Genomic DNA, 17,746 nt, shown 5'->3' with positions numbered 1-17,746 from the left:
TCCTTGGCTGCCAGGCAGGGCGCATCCTCCCTGGCGCCATCAACCACGAGCCAACGTTCTGGCTCGGGTAAAAGGAAGTCTGAGAATCTGGCGAAGCTTCTGGAGAGGCCCCGGTCGATCTCGAAGATTCCGGCAGAGGGGGAGCGAGGCTCGGACCCCCGCCCCCCAAGGTGAAGGCCCCAGGTGTCCAGAAGGTGACAATGGCCTTAATTCACCCTGCCAAGACCTCGATTGAGGATGTCGCCGCGGCCCTGGCTCAGCCTGTGGAGGCTACACCAGTGGAGGCGCCCTCAGGACCCAGAGTCTCCCTGCCACCGCGGATTGAGAAGACCCCCACGAAGTCCTCGTTGGAAAAGGTGGGGGAGGGGCTGGTGGCCATCATGGATACGGACACGACCTCTGAAGAAGAGCTCATCGAAGTCGTGGAAGAGGCCAAGCCCATCGGGAGGGATCCCGACGTGGGCGACGACGAGAGCGACAGTGTCGCTGACAAGGCTCCTCAAGAGCCCTTGCGCCCGTCGTTTCCGGCGTCGCAGGACACCTCGGCGGCCATTTTGTCATCGATTCAGTCCTTATGCTCGGAGATAAGGACAAGGTTGCCCCTCCCCCCGACGGAGGTACCGGAGCCAGGACCTTCGGAGAGTCCACCGCATAGGAGGAGGAGGACGCATCCTATGCCACCTCTCCCACCTCTGCGGCCTGCTCTGCCTTCCCCCCGGCCTACTACCCACGGGGATGATACAGGCACGAACACGGCTACGACAGGTACAAATGACGACGGTGGCGAAGACGGGACGTGTCCCCCGTCACCCCCTGCTTGGGCATCCCCGCCCGACGAAATTGGATCCTTTCATGCCATGATTTCCAGGGCATCCAAGCTTTTCCAGCTCTGCCCAGAAGAAAAGAAGAAAGAAGGGTTCCTTTTCCAACGGCGCAAGGCTAAAAGGGAGACGGTCCACGCCGTACCGCTTCTTGACATCTAGAATGAGGGGCTCACCCTCCTCAAGAACCCTGCCACGGCGCCGGCAAAGAGGGACCGGTACGAGAAGAAGTACCGGGTCCCCGACGCTGCCCCCTTGTGCCTTTCGGGCACAACCTACCCCGGATTCGGTCGTCTCGGCGGCGGCAAGGAAGGAAGCTGGGGGGGCATCGCCTCGACATCAACTTCCCGCCGGACGGCGAGGGCAGGAAGTTGGACACAATGGGACGACGGATCATCTCATCCGCAGCAACGACTATCAAGGCGGCCAACGCCCTGTCTATCGTAGCCCGCTACGACAGGGAGTTGTGGTTCAAAATCGCCCCTCTGTTAGACTTCCTTCCGGACGCCAAAAGGGATGAGGCCTTTGAAATCCTACTGGAGGGGGAGATTGCTTCGGACCACGCCATCACGGTGGCAACGGACATCGCCGACACCGGTTTCCGTCAGTTGGGCAACAGCGTTTGCTTGAGACGACGAGGATGGCTCAAGGCCACGGATTTCCGCCAGGACGTACAAACCAAGGTTTTGGACATGCCCTTCGACGGGAACAACCTGTTTGGGAAGGCGGTTGATGAGTCCCTTCAGGCCATCAAGACAGACACAGAGACTGCCCGGGCACTGGGAGTGCTCCAACAACGATGGCCGTCCTTTCGGAGCTCCGGAGGCAGACAAGGGATCCGGCAGTGGCTCCTCCACTTACCGCCAAGCGGCAAGATCTTCGTCCCAGGAAGCCTACAGGGGACGCGGCAAGTCAGGTGGTGCCCGTCCTCGTCGACAAGGAGGTCAAGGAGGCAAGGCGGCCTCCAAACAAGATTGAACCGACCGTGGGGTTGGGCCCCCGCCGAAGCACCCCGGTGGGAGGCCGGCTGGCGAGGTTCGTCAGCGTGTGGGAGTCCATCTCCACCGACCGTTGGGTGCTGGACGCCCTGGCCCAAGGGCACGCCCTCGAGTTTCAGAAGAAGTGCCCTCGCGATCCGTGGCCAGGAAGGAAAATCACGTCCCTCAACTACTGTTGGAAATAAAGGCGATGCTCAAGAAGGGTGCCATCGAGCTCGTCCCAAAGAGGCTTCGGGGCTCCGGAGTTTACTCAAGGTACTTCCTCGTACCAGGAGACAGGAGGATGGCGCCCCATCCTGGACCTGCGACGACTGAACAAGTACATCAAGGCACAGAAGTTCCGTATGGTCACCCTCCAGCATGTGCTGGGACAGCTGGAGGAGGGCGATTTCCTGTCGTCGTTGAACTTGGAGGATGCGTACTTCCACATCCCCATCCTAAAAAGACACCGAAAGTTCCTCAGGTTCGTGGTCCAAGGGCGGCACTACCAGTTCAAGGCCCTCCCGTTCGGATTGAAGTCGGCACCCAGGGTGTTCACCAAGTGCCTCGCACCGGTGGTGGCGCGGCTGCGCCTACAGGGGATCCACGTCTACCCCTACCTGGACGACTGGCTCATCCAGGCAAGGACAAGGGAGCTCGCCGTGGAGCACACTGCGAAGACCGTCCAGCTGCTCACAGACCTGGGATTCTCCATCAACTTTCCAAAATCCCACCTGGTTCCGTCGCAAGTCGCCCTGTTTCTGGGAGCCAAGCTCGACACAGTGGCGCGGCTGGCCTCGCCGTCGGAGGAAAGACCAGGACCATTCTGGGCAAGGTGCAGCGTCTGCTGGCCACGGACATGGCCAGGGTAAGATCCATCAAGTCCCTCCTCGGGATGATGTCCTCTTGCATTTATCTGGTGCGCCTTTGCATGCTTCGGATGAGACCCTTACAGGAGTTCCTCGACGCCCGCTGGATCCAGTCGACTGGCAACTTCGAGGACAGGATCCCTCTCAACGAGACGTTCCGTCAGGCGATCCGGTGGTGGAGTACCCGCTCCCATCTGTCGGCGGGCACGGACTTTTAGACCCCAGCTCACCAGGTGACGGTGACGACGGACGCCTCCCTGGAAGGTTGGGGAGCACACTCCGGAGATCTTCACGCGAGAGGCCTTTGGCTCCCGGAGGAGAAGTCTCTCCACATCAACATCTTGGAGCTCCGCGCAGTGTTCTGGGCCCTCAGGTCCTTTCTTCCGTCCCTCAAGGGCAAGGTGGTGAGGATCTTCACCGACCACACCACCACAATGTTCTACATCCGGAAGCAGGGTGGAACCAGGTCCCCGGCCCTATCCAAGGAAGCCCAGGATCTGTGGCATTGGGCCGTCGCCCAAGGGATGTTTCTGGTGCCTCTTCATCTGGCAGGAATAAAAAACACGATCGCCGACTCACTCAGCAGGGAGCTGCGCTCGTGCCACTATCAAGTGGATAGACTCTTCCGACGATGGGGCGAACCCCAAATCGATCTCTTTGCGACAGCGACGAATTCCAAGTGCCGGAGGTTCGCCAGCAGGTTTCCCCAGCCGAGGAGCATGGGCGATGCTTTCTCGTTCCACTGGGACGGCCTATTTCTTTATGCGTTCCCTCCGCTGCCGTTGCTGCTCCAGCTCAAGAGGTCCCGGTGCAGGATGATCCTCGTCGCACTGGCGTGGCCGAGGCAGATCTGGTTCCCGGACCTTCTGGACTTGTCAACATCCCCACCAGTCAAGCTGCCGACGGACGCAGATCTTCTCTCCAGAGAAGGAGGCGCCATTCTTCACCACAACCTGGAGTCGCTGAACTTGCAGGCCTGGCTCCTGGAGCACTAGAATTTGGAGGGTACGACATCCCGGCCGACTGCAGAGAGGTTCTTGCAAAGGCCAGGGCGTCCTCAACTCTCAAGTGCTACGGACATAAATGGGAAGAGGTTCTCTGTCGGGTGCCGTGCACAGAAGATTAACCCTCTGCAGATTACGGCCCCTCAAGTACTGCCGTACCTACTGTCGCTGGCCAAAGCTGGACTGGCTCACACCTCCATCAAAATACATCTGGCTGCAATCTCCCGATATACCAGGACGACGGGACGGGCGTCCCTGTGATCTCATCGCCTGGTGAAAGAATTCATGAAGGGATTATTCCGATCATTCCCGCCGGTGAAGGCTCCTGCCCAGGCGTGGGAGCTTAATGTGGTGCTGACCAAGCTCATGGGGGGGGCCCCCATTAGAGCCTATGCATTCGGCGCCTTTGAAGTTCCTGTCGTGGAAGACAGCTTTCCTCGTGGCCATCACCTCCGCACGGCGAGTGGGAGAGATCCAGGCCCTATCTTGCAAGCCTCCATACTTGACTTTTCATGACACAAGGGTGGTGCTGAGGACACACCCATCCTTTATGCCCAAGGTGCCGTTGGACTTACACCTCAACGAGCCCTTGGTGTTGCCAGTTTTCTTCCTGTCGCCTTTGTCGCCGGCTGAGAGGACTTTGCACTCGCTGGATGTAGCTAGAGCGCTGAAGTTCTACGTGGGCCGCACAAAGAGTTTTCGGAAGACGTCACAACTGTTTGTGAACTTTGGGACTGTGAATCAAGGGAAGGCTCTCTCGAAGGCTTCCATTTCCAGATGGCTCTCCGGCTGCATCATGCACTGTCACCGGTTGTCAAACCGACAGCTGCCCGGCCGTCCGAGGGCCCATTCAACCAGAGCGATCGCTGCTACCACGGCGTTCCTGTCTGGTGTGCCCCTGCTGGATATCTGCAGGGCTGAGACGTGGAGGTCGACGCACACCTTCACAAGATTCTACTGCGTCGATCGGGACTCCAGGGAGGAGTCCAGGGTTGACCAAACAGTGCTGCGCAACCTGTTCGCCTAAGGTGAGCCTGGTGAGGAGGTAAGAGTTGCTTAATGTTGAGTTATTGTATTGCTTAATGTTGAGCCTGTTGCCACCTCCCGTGGTTGTGCATGTGTGTACTGCTATGTATTCTTATTCATGAGCATGTGAATCCATGCCAGACCCCATGCTGGAGAAGGAACAAGTTATTTACTTGTAACTTGTTCTCCAGCATGGGTCTGGCATGGATTCACATGCGAACCCTCCCGCCTACCCCTCTGCGGCTCTTCACTTGGTCATACTGCCACTTTACGTGCTACCAAATCTGAGGATGGCTGCCGGAGGCGGGGCTTAGGGAGAGGACAGTCATTGGCTGGGGGCAGTATGACCCAGAGACCAGTGATTGGTTACTACTAAGAAAGACAGATCAGAAACGAAACTGATACTGATTTTTTTCTATACCGAGGATTCCCGGCCTGACGACGGGAAATATTCATGAGCATGTGAATCCATGCCAGACCCATGCTGGAGAACAACAGTTACAGGTAAGTAACTTGTTACTTGTGAATTTTGGTTCTTTGGACCGGTCGCTGTTTGAAACCTGTGTGGCAAAAAAAAGTCAACTTTTGTTTTCTGACATTTAATAGATCGATGTGTAGATCTATTGTATTGTAATCCGTAGTTGCGGCAAAAGAGAAGCCCTTGTTCAGTAACGAGACCTCTTGTTTCAAATTCCGATTTGATAAGTTCATCACAAGATCATTCACTTGTTCTTCTTTGCTGCCTCTCTCGCTCCTGCTCTTGTTAATCTTCTGAAATCTTCTAGTGCGTCTGGATTCCCTGAGTCTTCCAGTCCCCCGCTTCCCCCCCTACACGTGATTCGGGTTGTTGTTGATTCGCCTGAGCTGGTAATAAAAAAAAAAGTACTTGTTTTTGATAGTTGGCTCTGTTTCCTTTTTTGTATCGTCTAATTTGGTTTAGAAAACCTTGTCCTGTTAGTTTTATCTGATTGATCGGCTTCTTTTTCTTGATCCCCTTCTGAATCTGCATCAGAGCTGCCTGATGACGTATTTGGAGTAGTTCCTCTTGATACCGTTTTTGTGAATTGTTTATTTATCTTGAAAAGTGTACACTTTATCATCTTGGTAGTCTCTCTCATCCCTGAAAAATGTTCTCATTTTCCTCAGTTAAATTTTGTCCTGGTAATCTTTTAATATATCAAACATTTTCTGATAGTTGAAGAACCATAAAATACTCCGTCGTTACCAGGTTCATACAACATAAAAAATAATTTGCATTAAATAGAAGGGCGCTGAGGTCCCAACTCTTTAGTGTCCACTGTGAAAAGGTTCCTCACCAGTTATCTGCTTGCAGAAAAGGCCAGTAGTCCGCAACATGCGGCTTGCAATATTTTGTGGACCATGGCTGCCAACGTCCATCCCAGTTGATAATGATGGTTAGGGCTGATGGAAATTGTAGTCCAAAGCATATTAAGAGCCAATGGTTGCAGACCCCTGGAATGGGTGTACAGGAACTACCTAGTATATTTTCAACCAAGATAAAGTGGTCTAGAGATGGCAGTGAAACTGGGAGTTTTATAAGAGATGTAGAGAATGTAACCATGCTGGTTCTTGTGCTCGTGGTTCTCGTTAATGAAGGTATGGAGAATGGGCGCATTGGGTAGGATCTGTGCTTGTATTGCTGCATGTTTTATTTGGATCATTATCCGGCCATTATTGTACATAGTGATTGTGAATTTATGTATCTAAAGTCTGGGAAGTCTCATTTCCCCTCTTGCACCCCATTAATCATACATGGCTGCTCAGTCTTCGAAAATGTTTTTAGGTTTAGTATCCATATCTTGTGTGTCTTGGAATGCCGGTGACTCACTTTTGCAGTACTTGAGCAATGCCTATCACACAAATGTCTCAGAACCATCATATTAAGATTTGTTTTTTCCCTTTTCTTTAGACCAGAAGAAAGTATCCTATAGTTGTGGTTACTTGCGTCCCCTGCAGTCCAACTGAAAACAGTCATTTGAATACTTGATCTTGTTAAATTCAGAATATCAAATCATTTGTTTTGGGAAATACATTAGTGAAATAGTAAGAGTTGTCATGTTTAATATATCCAAACAAATTGTTTTAGAGAACAAGAAATCCATTGTTCAATACATTCTTGGTGTCCTTGGCTTAACGCATTTCGCGACATAATCCCTACATCAGGTGCATAAGTCTCAAAATCTGTTCATATGTAAATAAAGAAGAAATTATAATAACATATTAAAGTAAATATACATAATCAAATGAAGATGCTTTGTGATTCACCTGTGCAGTACATTAATTTACCTTTTGGATTAAGAAATAATTCCACAGTCCAAATGGAGCCACTCTAACGAGGTCTAAATAAATTGATTTGTGATGTCCTATTTTTCAGATTAGTATTTAAGAAACTAATAGATTGCTGTAGCTAAATAACCTATGAGTGTTAAGGCAATTCAACTGGGGATATACATGTTCTCTTTGAAATAACTATGTATATCTGTGGATACAAGGAAGGTGTGAGGTTTTAAAGAAAATAAACTGGTGGTGATGAAATATTATCTTATGGTTCCCAATGAGGCTTACCTTATGTGTTTCTCAAAATGGCCTGTAGATATAAAAAGAATACACATTTGTGAGGGTCTTAAGTGGTCTCCACCTGTTGGGTCAAATGGAGAATAAGCTAAACTCACCTCCAATTTAAATCATAAGGGTAGAGCCCATGGGACTCCTTTCAGAGTAGGAGTGCCATTAAAGCGTACCAAAACGATGTCTGGTGTCTTCATGTATTGCTGTGATGTCTAAATGTGAGGACACAGGCAAACTCTGGAATAATTTGATGATAAATTGTTCGACCTATATTCATTTTCTATATAGTAGGTCTAGAAAAATGATTCTATAAAGAGTAGGGGTGTACCGAAGTTGGGCTGTAAAACGGCTACTGGGTTTCAGCAGAATAGTTTCTGCCATAGTGAGTCAAAGCCAAAGGCCACTTTCTATGATTAGCTGTTTTTTCCCTGTTTGGGAGATAACAGCCACTCATAGAAAGCGTGGCAATTTCTAGGCTGCAGAAACCACATAAGCTGTTTGCTTATTGGCTCCTGGAGCCTGACCACAAAGGAAGCAGCCTCTGTGTATTGAAATAAGAAGTGGGAGAAGGGAACAGCTCTTCCCTTCCCACGCTTCCTTTGCCAACGGACCAGCAGACGCCAGCACCACCAGAGAGATCACTGCCCTGGTAAGTCTCCTCCCAACCCCCTTCCAACACAGTGAGGGCGCTGGGGTGTCCTTCACCCCCGCTGCCTCACTGAAATGGCCACCATTCTTTGCGTCGGGCCACCAGTACAAAGCCGGTGGCCCAACCTTCAATTTAGTATGAGGGGACTGCTCCGCTCTCTGGGTGCGGCCCCCAGATTCAGGCCGCCAAGGCACTTTGTCCCGCTGGCGGCCTTGAAATGTGTGAACCTCGCCCCCTCCCTTAAGCACACGGTGAGGCTGCTGGGGTGTCCTGCACCGCTGCGGCCTCAACAAAATGGGCAGCATTATTTGCATCTGGCCACAGGTGCAAAGCAGGTGGCCTGACCTTCATTAAAGCATTAAGGAGTCGCTCCACTGTCCGGGAGCAGCCCCCAGACTCACAAGGCCACCGGGGGACTTTGTCCCCAACCCTGCGGCCTCGAAATTTGGTTGGACTGGGCCATAAAATTGTCTCTGGCACCAATCAAGGGGCCCACAGTTGCAAATGGCTATTCATTCCTTTTCTGACACTGTTCGAGTAGTACCCAAGGGGATATTTTTGGATAAAATGTGATGCTATTCAAATAGTGCATTTTAAAGAATATTTATTCAGCAACACTGGTCAAAACGATTAGCCGCATAGCGAAATAACTCCTCAAACTGGCCCACCAGATTGCCCTAGAAAGTGGCCAACTATGACCCCCCCGAAAACAAACTTGGAGATGTGTCCAATTAATAAACATGAAATACCCATGCAATAGAATGCCTCCTTAGTTTATTAATTGAAATGTTAATTATGCCCTAGAACATGTTTACCTACACAAACAACTTTTTGGCTCACTATTCTGCTCCGTCCAAATAGCTCGACCAACTATACGGTATTCGGCCGAATAGTAAATTAACTTTTCGCTACACCCTGAATGCAGAGGAATTTTGATAATAATTCTAAGATCTATGAGAGGGAATATTAATGCGCCAATATCAAGGACAAGGTGATAACGCTACTTGTCTCGGGAGCATAGCTCAGGGGCAACATGCTCTTCTTGGAAGGACGATGACATGGAGCAACACATGTTCGATCCCAGGGTCCACGCTTTATTAAAGTATTTTAAAATACTCCAAAAGCTTCACTAATTTTGTGGCTTGAGAATAATAGTGGTACAATAAATTTGTGGGTGAAAGTTGAATCGAAGATATACATTTAATATAAAGTAAGTTATTACCCAGTCTATTTACAGGGTGAAGGGTTGTCAATTCAGATAATTGCATGATAGATATGCTATATAGTGTGTATTAATAACAGCACAGTTGTTTCTATGTTGATCACAATATTAAGCTGGTGTATGTTGTAATCAACGTGTTCATTCAACATCGGTTAAAAATGGGACATATATAAAATAATGTATCTCAATAGTGGAAGTTTTCATTCATACCAACTGATTACAACAAGTTCAGGGCATGTATGATTTTAAAATTTGAAGTGTAACCAACTGTGCAAATTAATAAATCACTTCACAGCCGTTCCTAGTACTAGGCTACCAGGTGAAGATGTTTAAGTGGGCGCTTGGGCTGTGCCTTCATAATGGTCTACTTGGCATATTTCTCATTTTGTTGGGCCTTTAAAAGCCAGTAGTGTTCTCTAATGGACCGCAGTGGACAAGAGGATGAGATTACAGGGATAAGTTTAGATGCCTTTCTGCCAAACTAGCAGCATTTCGACCCACAACAACTGCTGCTTTTAATTGTTTAAAACGTTTGAATTTCTAGATTTCCACAGGTAATATTGAGCTCCCCCACCAAAGTCTTGTTTCTTTCCTTCCATCTGACGATTGTGGTGGCCTTTGAGCCCAGCTGATAAATTGTCCCTTGGTGGGGTAAAATACGTGGAGTTCTTTGTAACGAGGCATACTTTACTGTGTTCACAATTCTTCTGGGACACAAGGTAAATACATTAGGGAAACGGCTACATGTTGATATAGGTTAAGTTCATCCGTAGGGAGACATCCACAGTTTCCCCACTCGCTCATCTGACACCCTGGGGAACTTCCAGGGACCTTGAGTCATAACATTCCACACGAAGATTTTCGGGCATAGCATACACACACAGATAAGCGAAGCAAAGAATAAAACGCAACACCAGCCCTGATATCCCTTGAGCCTCACATGTTCTGGTGGGTAGAAATGTATTTGGATTGCATTGGCAATGCCAAAGACATGGTAGTGTAATCGCCTCCCCCAACCATACTGAAGCCACTTGGTCATGAATGGCTGGGTTCTCTAGACTGATAAGTTCATGAGTCATGCTGGAAGTGTTATGGGGGATGGATGTCTGTGTGCCTCAAGAACTAGGGGTGACACACCCTGGTCTGTCTTTGAGGCGTTAACCTTGAACTACTGAAAGATGCTTACAAAAATGACTTGGAAGAATTAGTGAGGACTAGTCGGATTTACAAACCATAAGAAAGTATGACATCCACATACTTGGAATTCCTATACAGCGTTATAAGTTTGAAGAACGGCTAATGTAAGCTCTTATGAGATTCTGATACAACCCTTATAAGAAAATCATTAAATTGTATGGGGGAAGGAAGGGTCGTTGTTGTATGGGGGGGGGGGTGCATGGTGAATTCGGGTCACAGGGTCACTAAATAAGTTACCTAGAGTCCTGCATCCTTTTGGAGGGAAGGAGGATGCTACTTTGCTTTTCAAAAGCATGTTCTAAGTATTTGGCGTACAAAGCGTTATTTTGTTCAGCGAGCAAGTGGGATGGTACAGTTAAAGAAATATTTGTGCAGTGATTCTAGAAGAAAGACTATGCTCATCCCCCAATGACTAATAGAAGAGCTATGCAATATTCACCCATGCCCCCCACCCACATGCCTTTAGGGAGTTCAGTCAGTCGGCTGATCGACTAGTGGGCTGTGCAAGCAGTTGAGTAGGGAACGGCGGGAAGGCGAGTGCATTTCCGAAGACTCCCATACCAACCCTGTTCATGACAACAGAATCCCATTTTTTACAGGCCTTCCTTGTAACTCTACCAGATCCTTCAGTTGCTCCTTTTTAATTTTAAATGAGCCAGGCCAAGTCCAATTTTATGTCAAGTCACACGTTCCAATGGGCGCCTAGTCCCAACTTTAGGCCCTTTCATTCAGTACTTAGAACACGTAACCCTTCTAAATTCACAGGTGATGTTACGGTTTTGAGACCAAATGTCGCAGGTAGTCATTTTGCCTAATATGTTCCAAATTATCTTTAAGGCGAAGCGTAGACATTTTATTTTGGACAAAAAAACAAAAGGATTCAAGTAAAAGTGGCTTAAAAAGAGTAGAACTAAAATAAAGTACAAGTATTATGGAAATTGGCAAAGTTACCACATAGAGTGTAGTGGGGAATAAAAGGAAGGTAAATAAGGAAACCAATTGAGGAAAGGTTAGCGGGTAAAAAAAATGGACAGACCATGAGAAAAGGAAACAGAAAATGAAACCGAGATGCTGGGGGGTCAAATGCAATGGAGAAGAAGCAAAGGTAATGTAGGGTACAGGCGACAAGCCTCCCACTAAAAATACGCACAAAGTTTGCCAACGAAAGTTTTAAAATGGTGAAAAATGTGATGGTCACGTTGAAGGCTTGCATGCAGTGGATAACCTACTTAATCAATTGAGACACTGAGTTTATTTTCCTTTGTCATTCCAGATTTGATTTACCCTTGGAATTCCTTGAAGAATGGTGTTTCAGCAGCTGGGCGGAAAAGGATAGTGTACAACGCGGGAACGTTGAACTGAGCCAACAAAGACACTTTGTTTTAAATTCTTTTATGGGAAAGAGGGACACGGAAATCATCAAGGTTTTGCAGTATCGTTTGTGTGCTGCTTTTGCTGCACAAATCTCCAGGAGGGTTTAGGGTGCTTTTTTTTATTTATTTATTTATTTTTTTTGGTTTTTGCCCCTTCTGTCACATGGACTGCAGTGTCTGAACGTGGCCACTCCTTAAGTAATTGACCAATGTGAAAGAGGCCGCAGTTCCATCATTGTTTGTGGCCCTTCACTGCCATTCGTTTTCATTCCTAGGCATAAGTGCCCTATCTTGCCTGTGCACATCCCTGGGAAACAGGATGTGCCCCGTAAGTCTCTTGACTGTTGGCCCTTTTGTTGTTGACAATGCTTGGAGCCTTGTAGAGAAGTCTTTTTTTGTTTTGCGTTTGACCATGGGCTATTTTACTGTTTTAAGCAAAATCCACTTATATTAGCAACTTTGCGAACAAACCTTAATGACCAATTGCAAAGAGACAATGATTCTTCTGTCAAGAAACGAGCTGCTGCTCCAGCTCCTTGTTCCTGACACCAACATTGACTTGACGGCTCGTCACAGACTGGGGAAAAAAGATCTCTAGAGGCATCACTTTGCCAAATCTAGACAAGGTGTGTAAACCGGCTTGAAAACCTGTGTCGCAACACCTGATGTGTTTGCAAAATAATCCGTATTTGCCTTGCTCTCAACCTAATTCAACAAAGTATTATGGGGCATGTCAAAGAGGAGCATGCATATATCACTGTCTTAGCCAAAGGACAATTGCCTGTGACTGTAAATTGTACATTTATTAGCTGATTTCACGTTAGTTGTGTGGCACGTTTATATAACTGTAGTTAGATTGGACCAGGCAATTGTATTTCCACTCCTTGTACACTGACTTGTTTTGTATTATTGATACAAGCGAAAGGTGGATGCATTTGTTGTGTTTTGGTAGAGGCATGTGCCACTGTCCTTAATTGTGTATGGTTAATGGTGTGAACATGTGGAGGGATTGGGGAAGGGGGTACACACAGTAGGGCCATGGCATAATACTAAAGACAATGTTCAAGGGTGGTTTTCAAAACATTTTAGGGAAAGTTTGTGGGTGTTTTTTTTTTTTTTTTTTTTTTTCCTCTCCATCCCCTTTTCAGCTTTCCTTAGAAGGCTACTTGTACCCAATTAATTGTAATCTTCACTTTCCCTGAATGCAAGGCAGACTGAGAGATGCCAAGTGTGGTTTTATTTTTTTAGTATTTTAAATAGTAGTCCCGCCTGAGTCAATGTACTATTCATTTTCAGGAGTGCAGAGTAAATGCAGCGGTGACCCTTTGTGCTACGTCATGTTTGGCAGGGGGAATGCTGTAAAGATGAGCATTTTCAGAAGAGGAATCAAATTGGATTATGAAGGAATTGAGGGTGGCTAGAGAAGTAAAGACAAACCCCTTGAATTGTGCCAAAATGTTGCCTGAGTATTTACTATTGCTCGACTATGTAATGGCGTCACACTGCCTTTTTCATTGGTAATCTCTCCAAGAGGGTTTCGTGGCATATAGAAGGCATAGGGGATTTTGGAATACTGGATCACAGTGTGCACATTACCAATGAGCAATTTCCACTCCAATGGCCCTAGTAGGTAGACCTTTGTGGTAATGGGTATGTGGCAAAGCAAGGAAGGCGCCGTGAAATAATGGGAACCTTTCAGTAATGGTTTTTGAAAGCTCATGACCGCTATCTCACCACAGCAGTGGCTACTTTCTGTTGTGGACGACTACCTTGGGTGTGACAGTTGTACCTTCACACAGTCCTTCACTAAAGAGTGCCCTGCATTTGCATCACTTCACTTAGCCCAGTGGTGTTCCAGGGGGATAGTGGTCAGATTGAGGTCCTATTAACGCTGCAGTACTGAACACTCTGCTGCCATACCCTGAAGACCAAAAACCTCTTCACAGCCCTACACAAAATGTCACCTTCTGAGGTTTGGGTACTCCAAGCGAGGTGTAGTGAGTGTATGCTGAGCGTGGTACAGGTGTGATATAGCAGATGACTTGCAGACAGTGGGCTGTGGGTGTGACTAGCTTTGTTTCAGAGAAGGTTTTGGCAAAGAATCAAGTTTGCAGGCAAGCCTGGGTAGTGTGATATGTGGAGAAAGCAACTGGGGTGTAGATGCAAATGAGTTTGATGTGGGGACCCGAGGTGAGCTGAGCACTGCTTGTGAGGCTAAGATGAGGAAAAGACAGGTGGAAGCAATATGATATTCTTGTGGGGTACCAAAAGGGCATGCTTGGAGATGTCACACTTTATGGGTGATCCAAAACGTAGGCTATTTAATACTAATGTGTACATGTGAGCCATAGTTTGACCTTTTCATCTCAGCCCACCTGTTTCAGGACAGGCGACAGTCTACTTTACAGTTTGATAGTCTGATGTCCCAGAGACTGTCGTTGCCCACTAAAGAAGGTACTACAGATTCTTATACAGCTGTAATTTTTTTCAATGCCATCCAGTTATCGGCAACATGGAGCAGCTTCTTAAATCTGCCCACTCTCGCTTAACACCCACCCAAAGACTGTTAGTACCACTGACATATACGAGAAGAAGCTTCTTATGGTTAAAGGCAAAGAAAAGGGATGGTTTGCCGAAAATAGGATGCAGCTAACCCTGCAGTGTTTTGAAGAATGTTCAAATCCCAGCTCCTTGTAACACAATAGAGCACTACGTCCTACATTTGTTATCAGAAGGCAACTTTTCTGTTTGGAATGCTTCCTGATGGCAAAACTACCTTTTGCATCTTCCTATAATGCACAAATGTGAAGATCTGATGTCAAAATCTTGCTCGACTAAGAAAGAAAGCGAAGTTCGGGTTTCCATGGAAAGAGCGATACGTATTGCCACAAAATCCTTTTGAATTATTTTAAGACGTTTTGCTATAAATTGTTGATGGGGTATTTGTAGCTCACTGAACTATTGTTATGGCTTTGAAGCACCGTGGGCTTTCTGAAATTTCATTGCTGCAATAGTTCACTTGATCCCAGAAGTATTTATTTCTAAATGTTTCTAGTTGATTAGCTGAAGCACGACTTGACCTCTATGAATGTTTGGGTTGCCCTCGTTATATGGGGGAAAAACCCTTTGCAATGTGTCCCTCCTTGGGGTCGAGGTTGGTTTGGTGGGGAGGATGGCTAGGGGTTCTCACTAGAGAACAGTGCGAGACCTAGCCTGTCATAGCTATTTGTTATAGCAAACGCTTTCTGCATGCTGGCTAGTTGTCAGATAGTTGCGCCTTCCCCATTGTTTATTTGAGATGCAGGTCGTTCGTTTCTTGTGGTCCTTGTGATTCACATTTGAATGCCACACCCCAACACAATTGTTACTTACACCCTAGAATAACCGTTAAATGCAAGAGCACCCTGTAGAATGTGGCTATAACAGCACTTTTTTCAACTTTAGTTTGAGGTACCTTTGCATAGAGAGAGAGAAAATATATTTATATACTCTTAAAGTGAAGTTCAGAAATTTAATATATTGTTTTTTGCTTAAGGCACGTGCCCCTTTGTGTGCATTTCTAGAAACTGCATTGACCTTTTCATTATTTATATAAAGTGTATAATCTTTTTTGATAGTTTTCGTACCTGTGTGTTAACTGTAACGTCTTGTGAGCGCATGATTTTAAAATAAGCCACACAAAAGAAAACTTTGCTTTGAGGCAGTACATGGTTATTATAGTGAAATTAAATGGGGCAGAGTTAAGTTCTTTACCCAAACATTTGTTATTTATACCCTCGCACCTTGTAGTTTGGAAATAATAAACTGTAGAAAAAGGTTTACCCCATTCCCGGCCATGGGTGTCATGTGCAGTCCTTTTTTGGTTCACCTTTCCCATTACCACCCCAATACAGTAATTTTATGTTGTCGTGAGATAGTGACTTGATTTTTGGAGCAAAACTGACATTTTATTCAAAAAAGAAATGTGACAATTAAAAATGTTTTAACGTCCAGGAGTATGTACTTGTACCTATTCTGAGGAAAAGGTGCAGAGCACTTTCTAATTCTGCATGTTCCACTGCATTTTGTCTCACCATGGTACCTGCACACATTGTGGGTGCCTGCTTGTAATGTGTGCAAGATAGGTCTTTATCCTCATGGTTGGAAGTAAGGTAGCAAATCCACCTGACTTTGTATCCTGGCTGTTGCACTTGGCATACATGTGCTATCGCTTGAAAATAATTTCATGTCCATCAGATTCCTTATCTTTAAACATGGGGATACATACCAATAGGCTACCCCGAGTATTGCAGAAATCCATGAACTCTATTGGTATAGCATGTGATTAGTGTTGGTGTGCTCCCTTGATACTTCTGTGGTATGGTCAAGATGGTGCAATACACAATATGCCAAATAATCCAATAGTGTGAAATGGTATCTGTTGTAAATTATCCTTCAAATGCATGCAATTATTTTTAATGTTATGGTCAGATGAAAAATAATTTGCAAAACTTTTGAATGGACTTTGCATATGCATTGAGAGGATAACTTACAACTGATACCATTTCACACTATTGGATTATTTGGCAGAGTGCTTATTGCATCACACAAACATCTTATTCTGTGATTTTGGGTGGGTAAGGGTTTTACCACCCTGTGCTGGCAACGCAGCTGACCACAACAGCAGATTTCAGGGCTAGATCGCACCAACCCATCGATTATACCCATCTCATCTTACTCTGTATAGTTACGATGTGCTCACATACTAGAGTATTTATCAATTACATTTTGGAGGGATGTACTTTGGTTGTATTTCTGTACGGCTGATGTTAAGACCCTGTAATTTCCTGAACACAAATGATTGCATTAGCAGTGGGCTCTTCATACATTATAGATGCTGCTCGATTATCTGTTAATGCCCCTCTTTGCGTATATGTGAGCCACTTTATATTTGCTTCCATGTACCTGAGATGTAAGGTGTTCAGAGGTCCTGTTTGGGTAAATCTTGGGCGAATTTGCTCAGCCATTGTAGCACCGCATCGCTGTCGGGGAGGTCCCATCTTCAGCGCTCTTTTATTGGCTTCTAAACAAGAGTAAACATTTGTCATCAAACAGGGTTTTCCTGGTCAGTAACCTGCCACGGTTCCTAACAATGTTCCACATGGCAATAGCATTTAGAATGTATGCAGCAAATAACTAGCTTGGCCACGGTACCGCCACTGTACCTTTTGACACCAATCTGAGTGGTACACTAGACCGTGCCAAACGGTCTGAAGTTCACGTATTTATACAAATCTATAGCCTCCCCTTTGATTTATTTGAGTATCCTTTGGATTAATTGTGCTAAATACTCATGTTGAAATTCAGATTTGTTTCTTTCAGTAACTTTTATTCACGATCCCTCAGGAGTACTTCAGAGAAATGGAACAGACACTCCGTTTGTTAGTTCAATGTTTACTTACATTTCAAATCTCGTGTAGTTGATATTCACTTTATTTCGAATTTGTCTAATATTTTTGTATCTTTTATTCTAAACCCTGTGGGATTTGTAAAAGAAGTGCATTGTTGATTGATACTGTATGTGGTGCTCAACTGCCTCAATTTTTTAGTTTGCAAGTTGTAATTTATTTCTGCTTCTGGGGAAGGAACATTGGATTTGAATAAATGTTTTATATCTTTTGGCTTTTTGTATTCTGAAATGTGCACCAATCAAATAAAGAAAGGATGAAAAGTGCAGGCTTGTTCGATTTACTGTAAGATGCACATGCAATAACTCGCATTTTTGTTTACTTAATTGTTTTGGAGCTCTGCCAATGTAAAACGATTGTATGGGTCTGTGAGTGAAGGATGGTATGAAAGGAGGAATGTCTCTTGATTCGAAGCAGCATTCGCTGCAACAAGTTCATTGGTGGGCCAGGGTCTTTAAGTGTTCTGAAGCAGCATTACTTTGTGCTCCTAGTCTGGCATTAAATATCTTTGCCACCTTATTTCTGGGTGCGTGAATTCAATGTGCTTGCCAAAGATTGTAAGAGCTATGACT

The 17,746-nt window shown here is 46.1% G+C and overlaps 1 protein-coding gene across 1 annotated transcript in view; it reads left to right on the top strand.

Annotated features, from left to right (window-relative positions):
• The window catches only part of TGOLN2 (trans-golgi network protein 2), a 196,803-nt gene extending 179,363 nt beyond the window's left edge, over positions 1–17,440 (top strand). Inside the window, exon 4 of the mRNA XM_069618937.1 lies at positions 11,628–17,440. Within this exon, the coding sequence (XP_069475038.1) occupies positions 11,628–11,633 (6 nt within the window). The 3' untranslated portion in view covers positions 11,634–17,440. The remainder of the gene's footprint in view (positions 1–11,627) is intronic.
• Positions 17,441–17,746: the final 306 nt, after the last annotated feature.

The sequence above is a fragment of the Ambystoma mexicanum genome, chromosome 10 (genome assembly GCF_040938575.1).
Source record: "Ambystoma mexicanum isolate Mex_15411 chromosome 10, UKY_AmexF1_1, whole genome shotgun sequence".
NCBI classification, from domain to species: domain Eukaryota; kingdom Metazoa; phylum Chordata; class Amphibia; order Caudata; family Ambystomatidae; genus Ambystoma; species Ambystoma mexicanum.
This window is presented reverse-complemented; position numbering and strand designations above follow the sequence as displayed.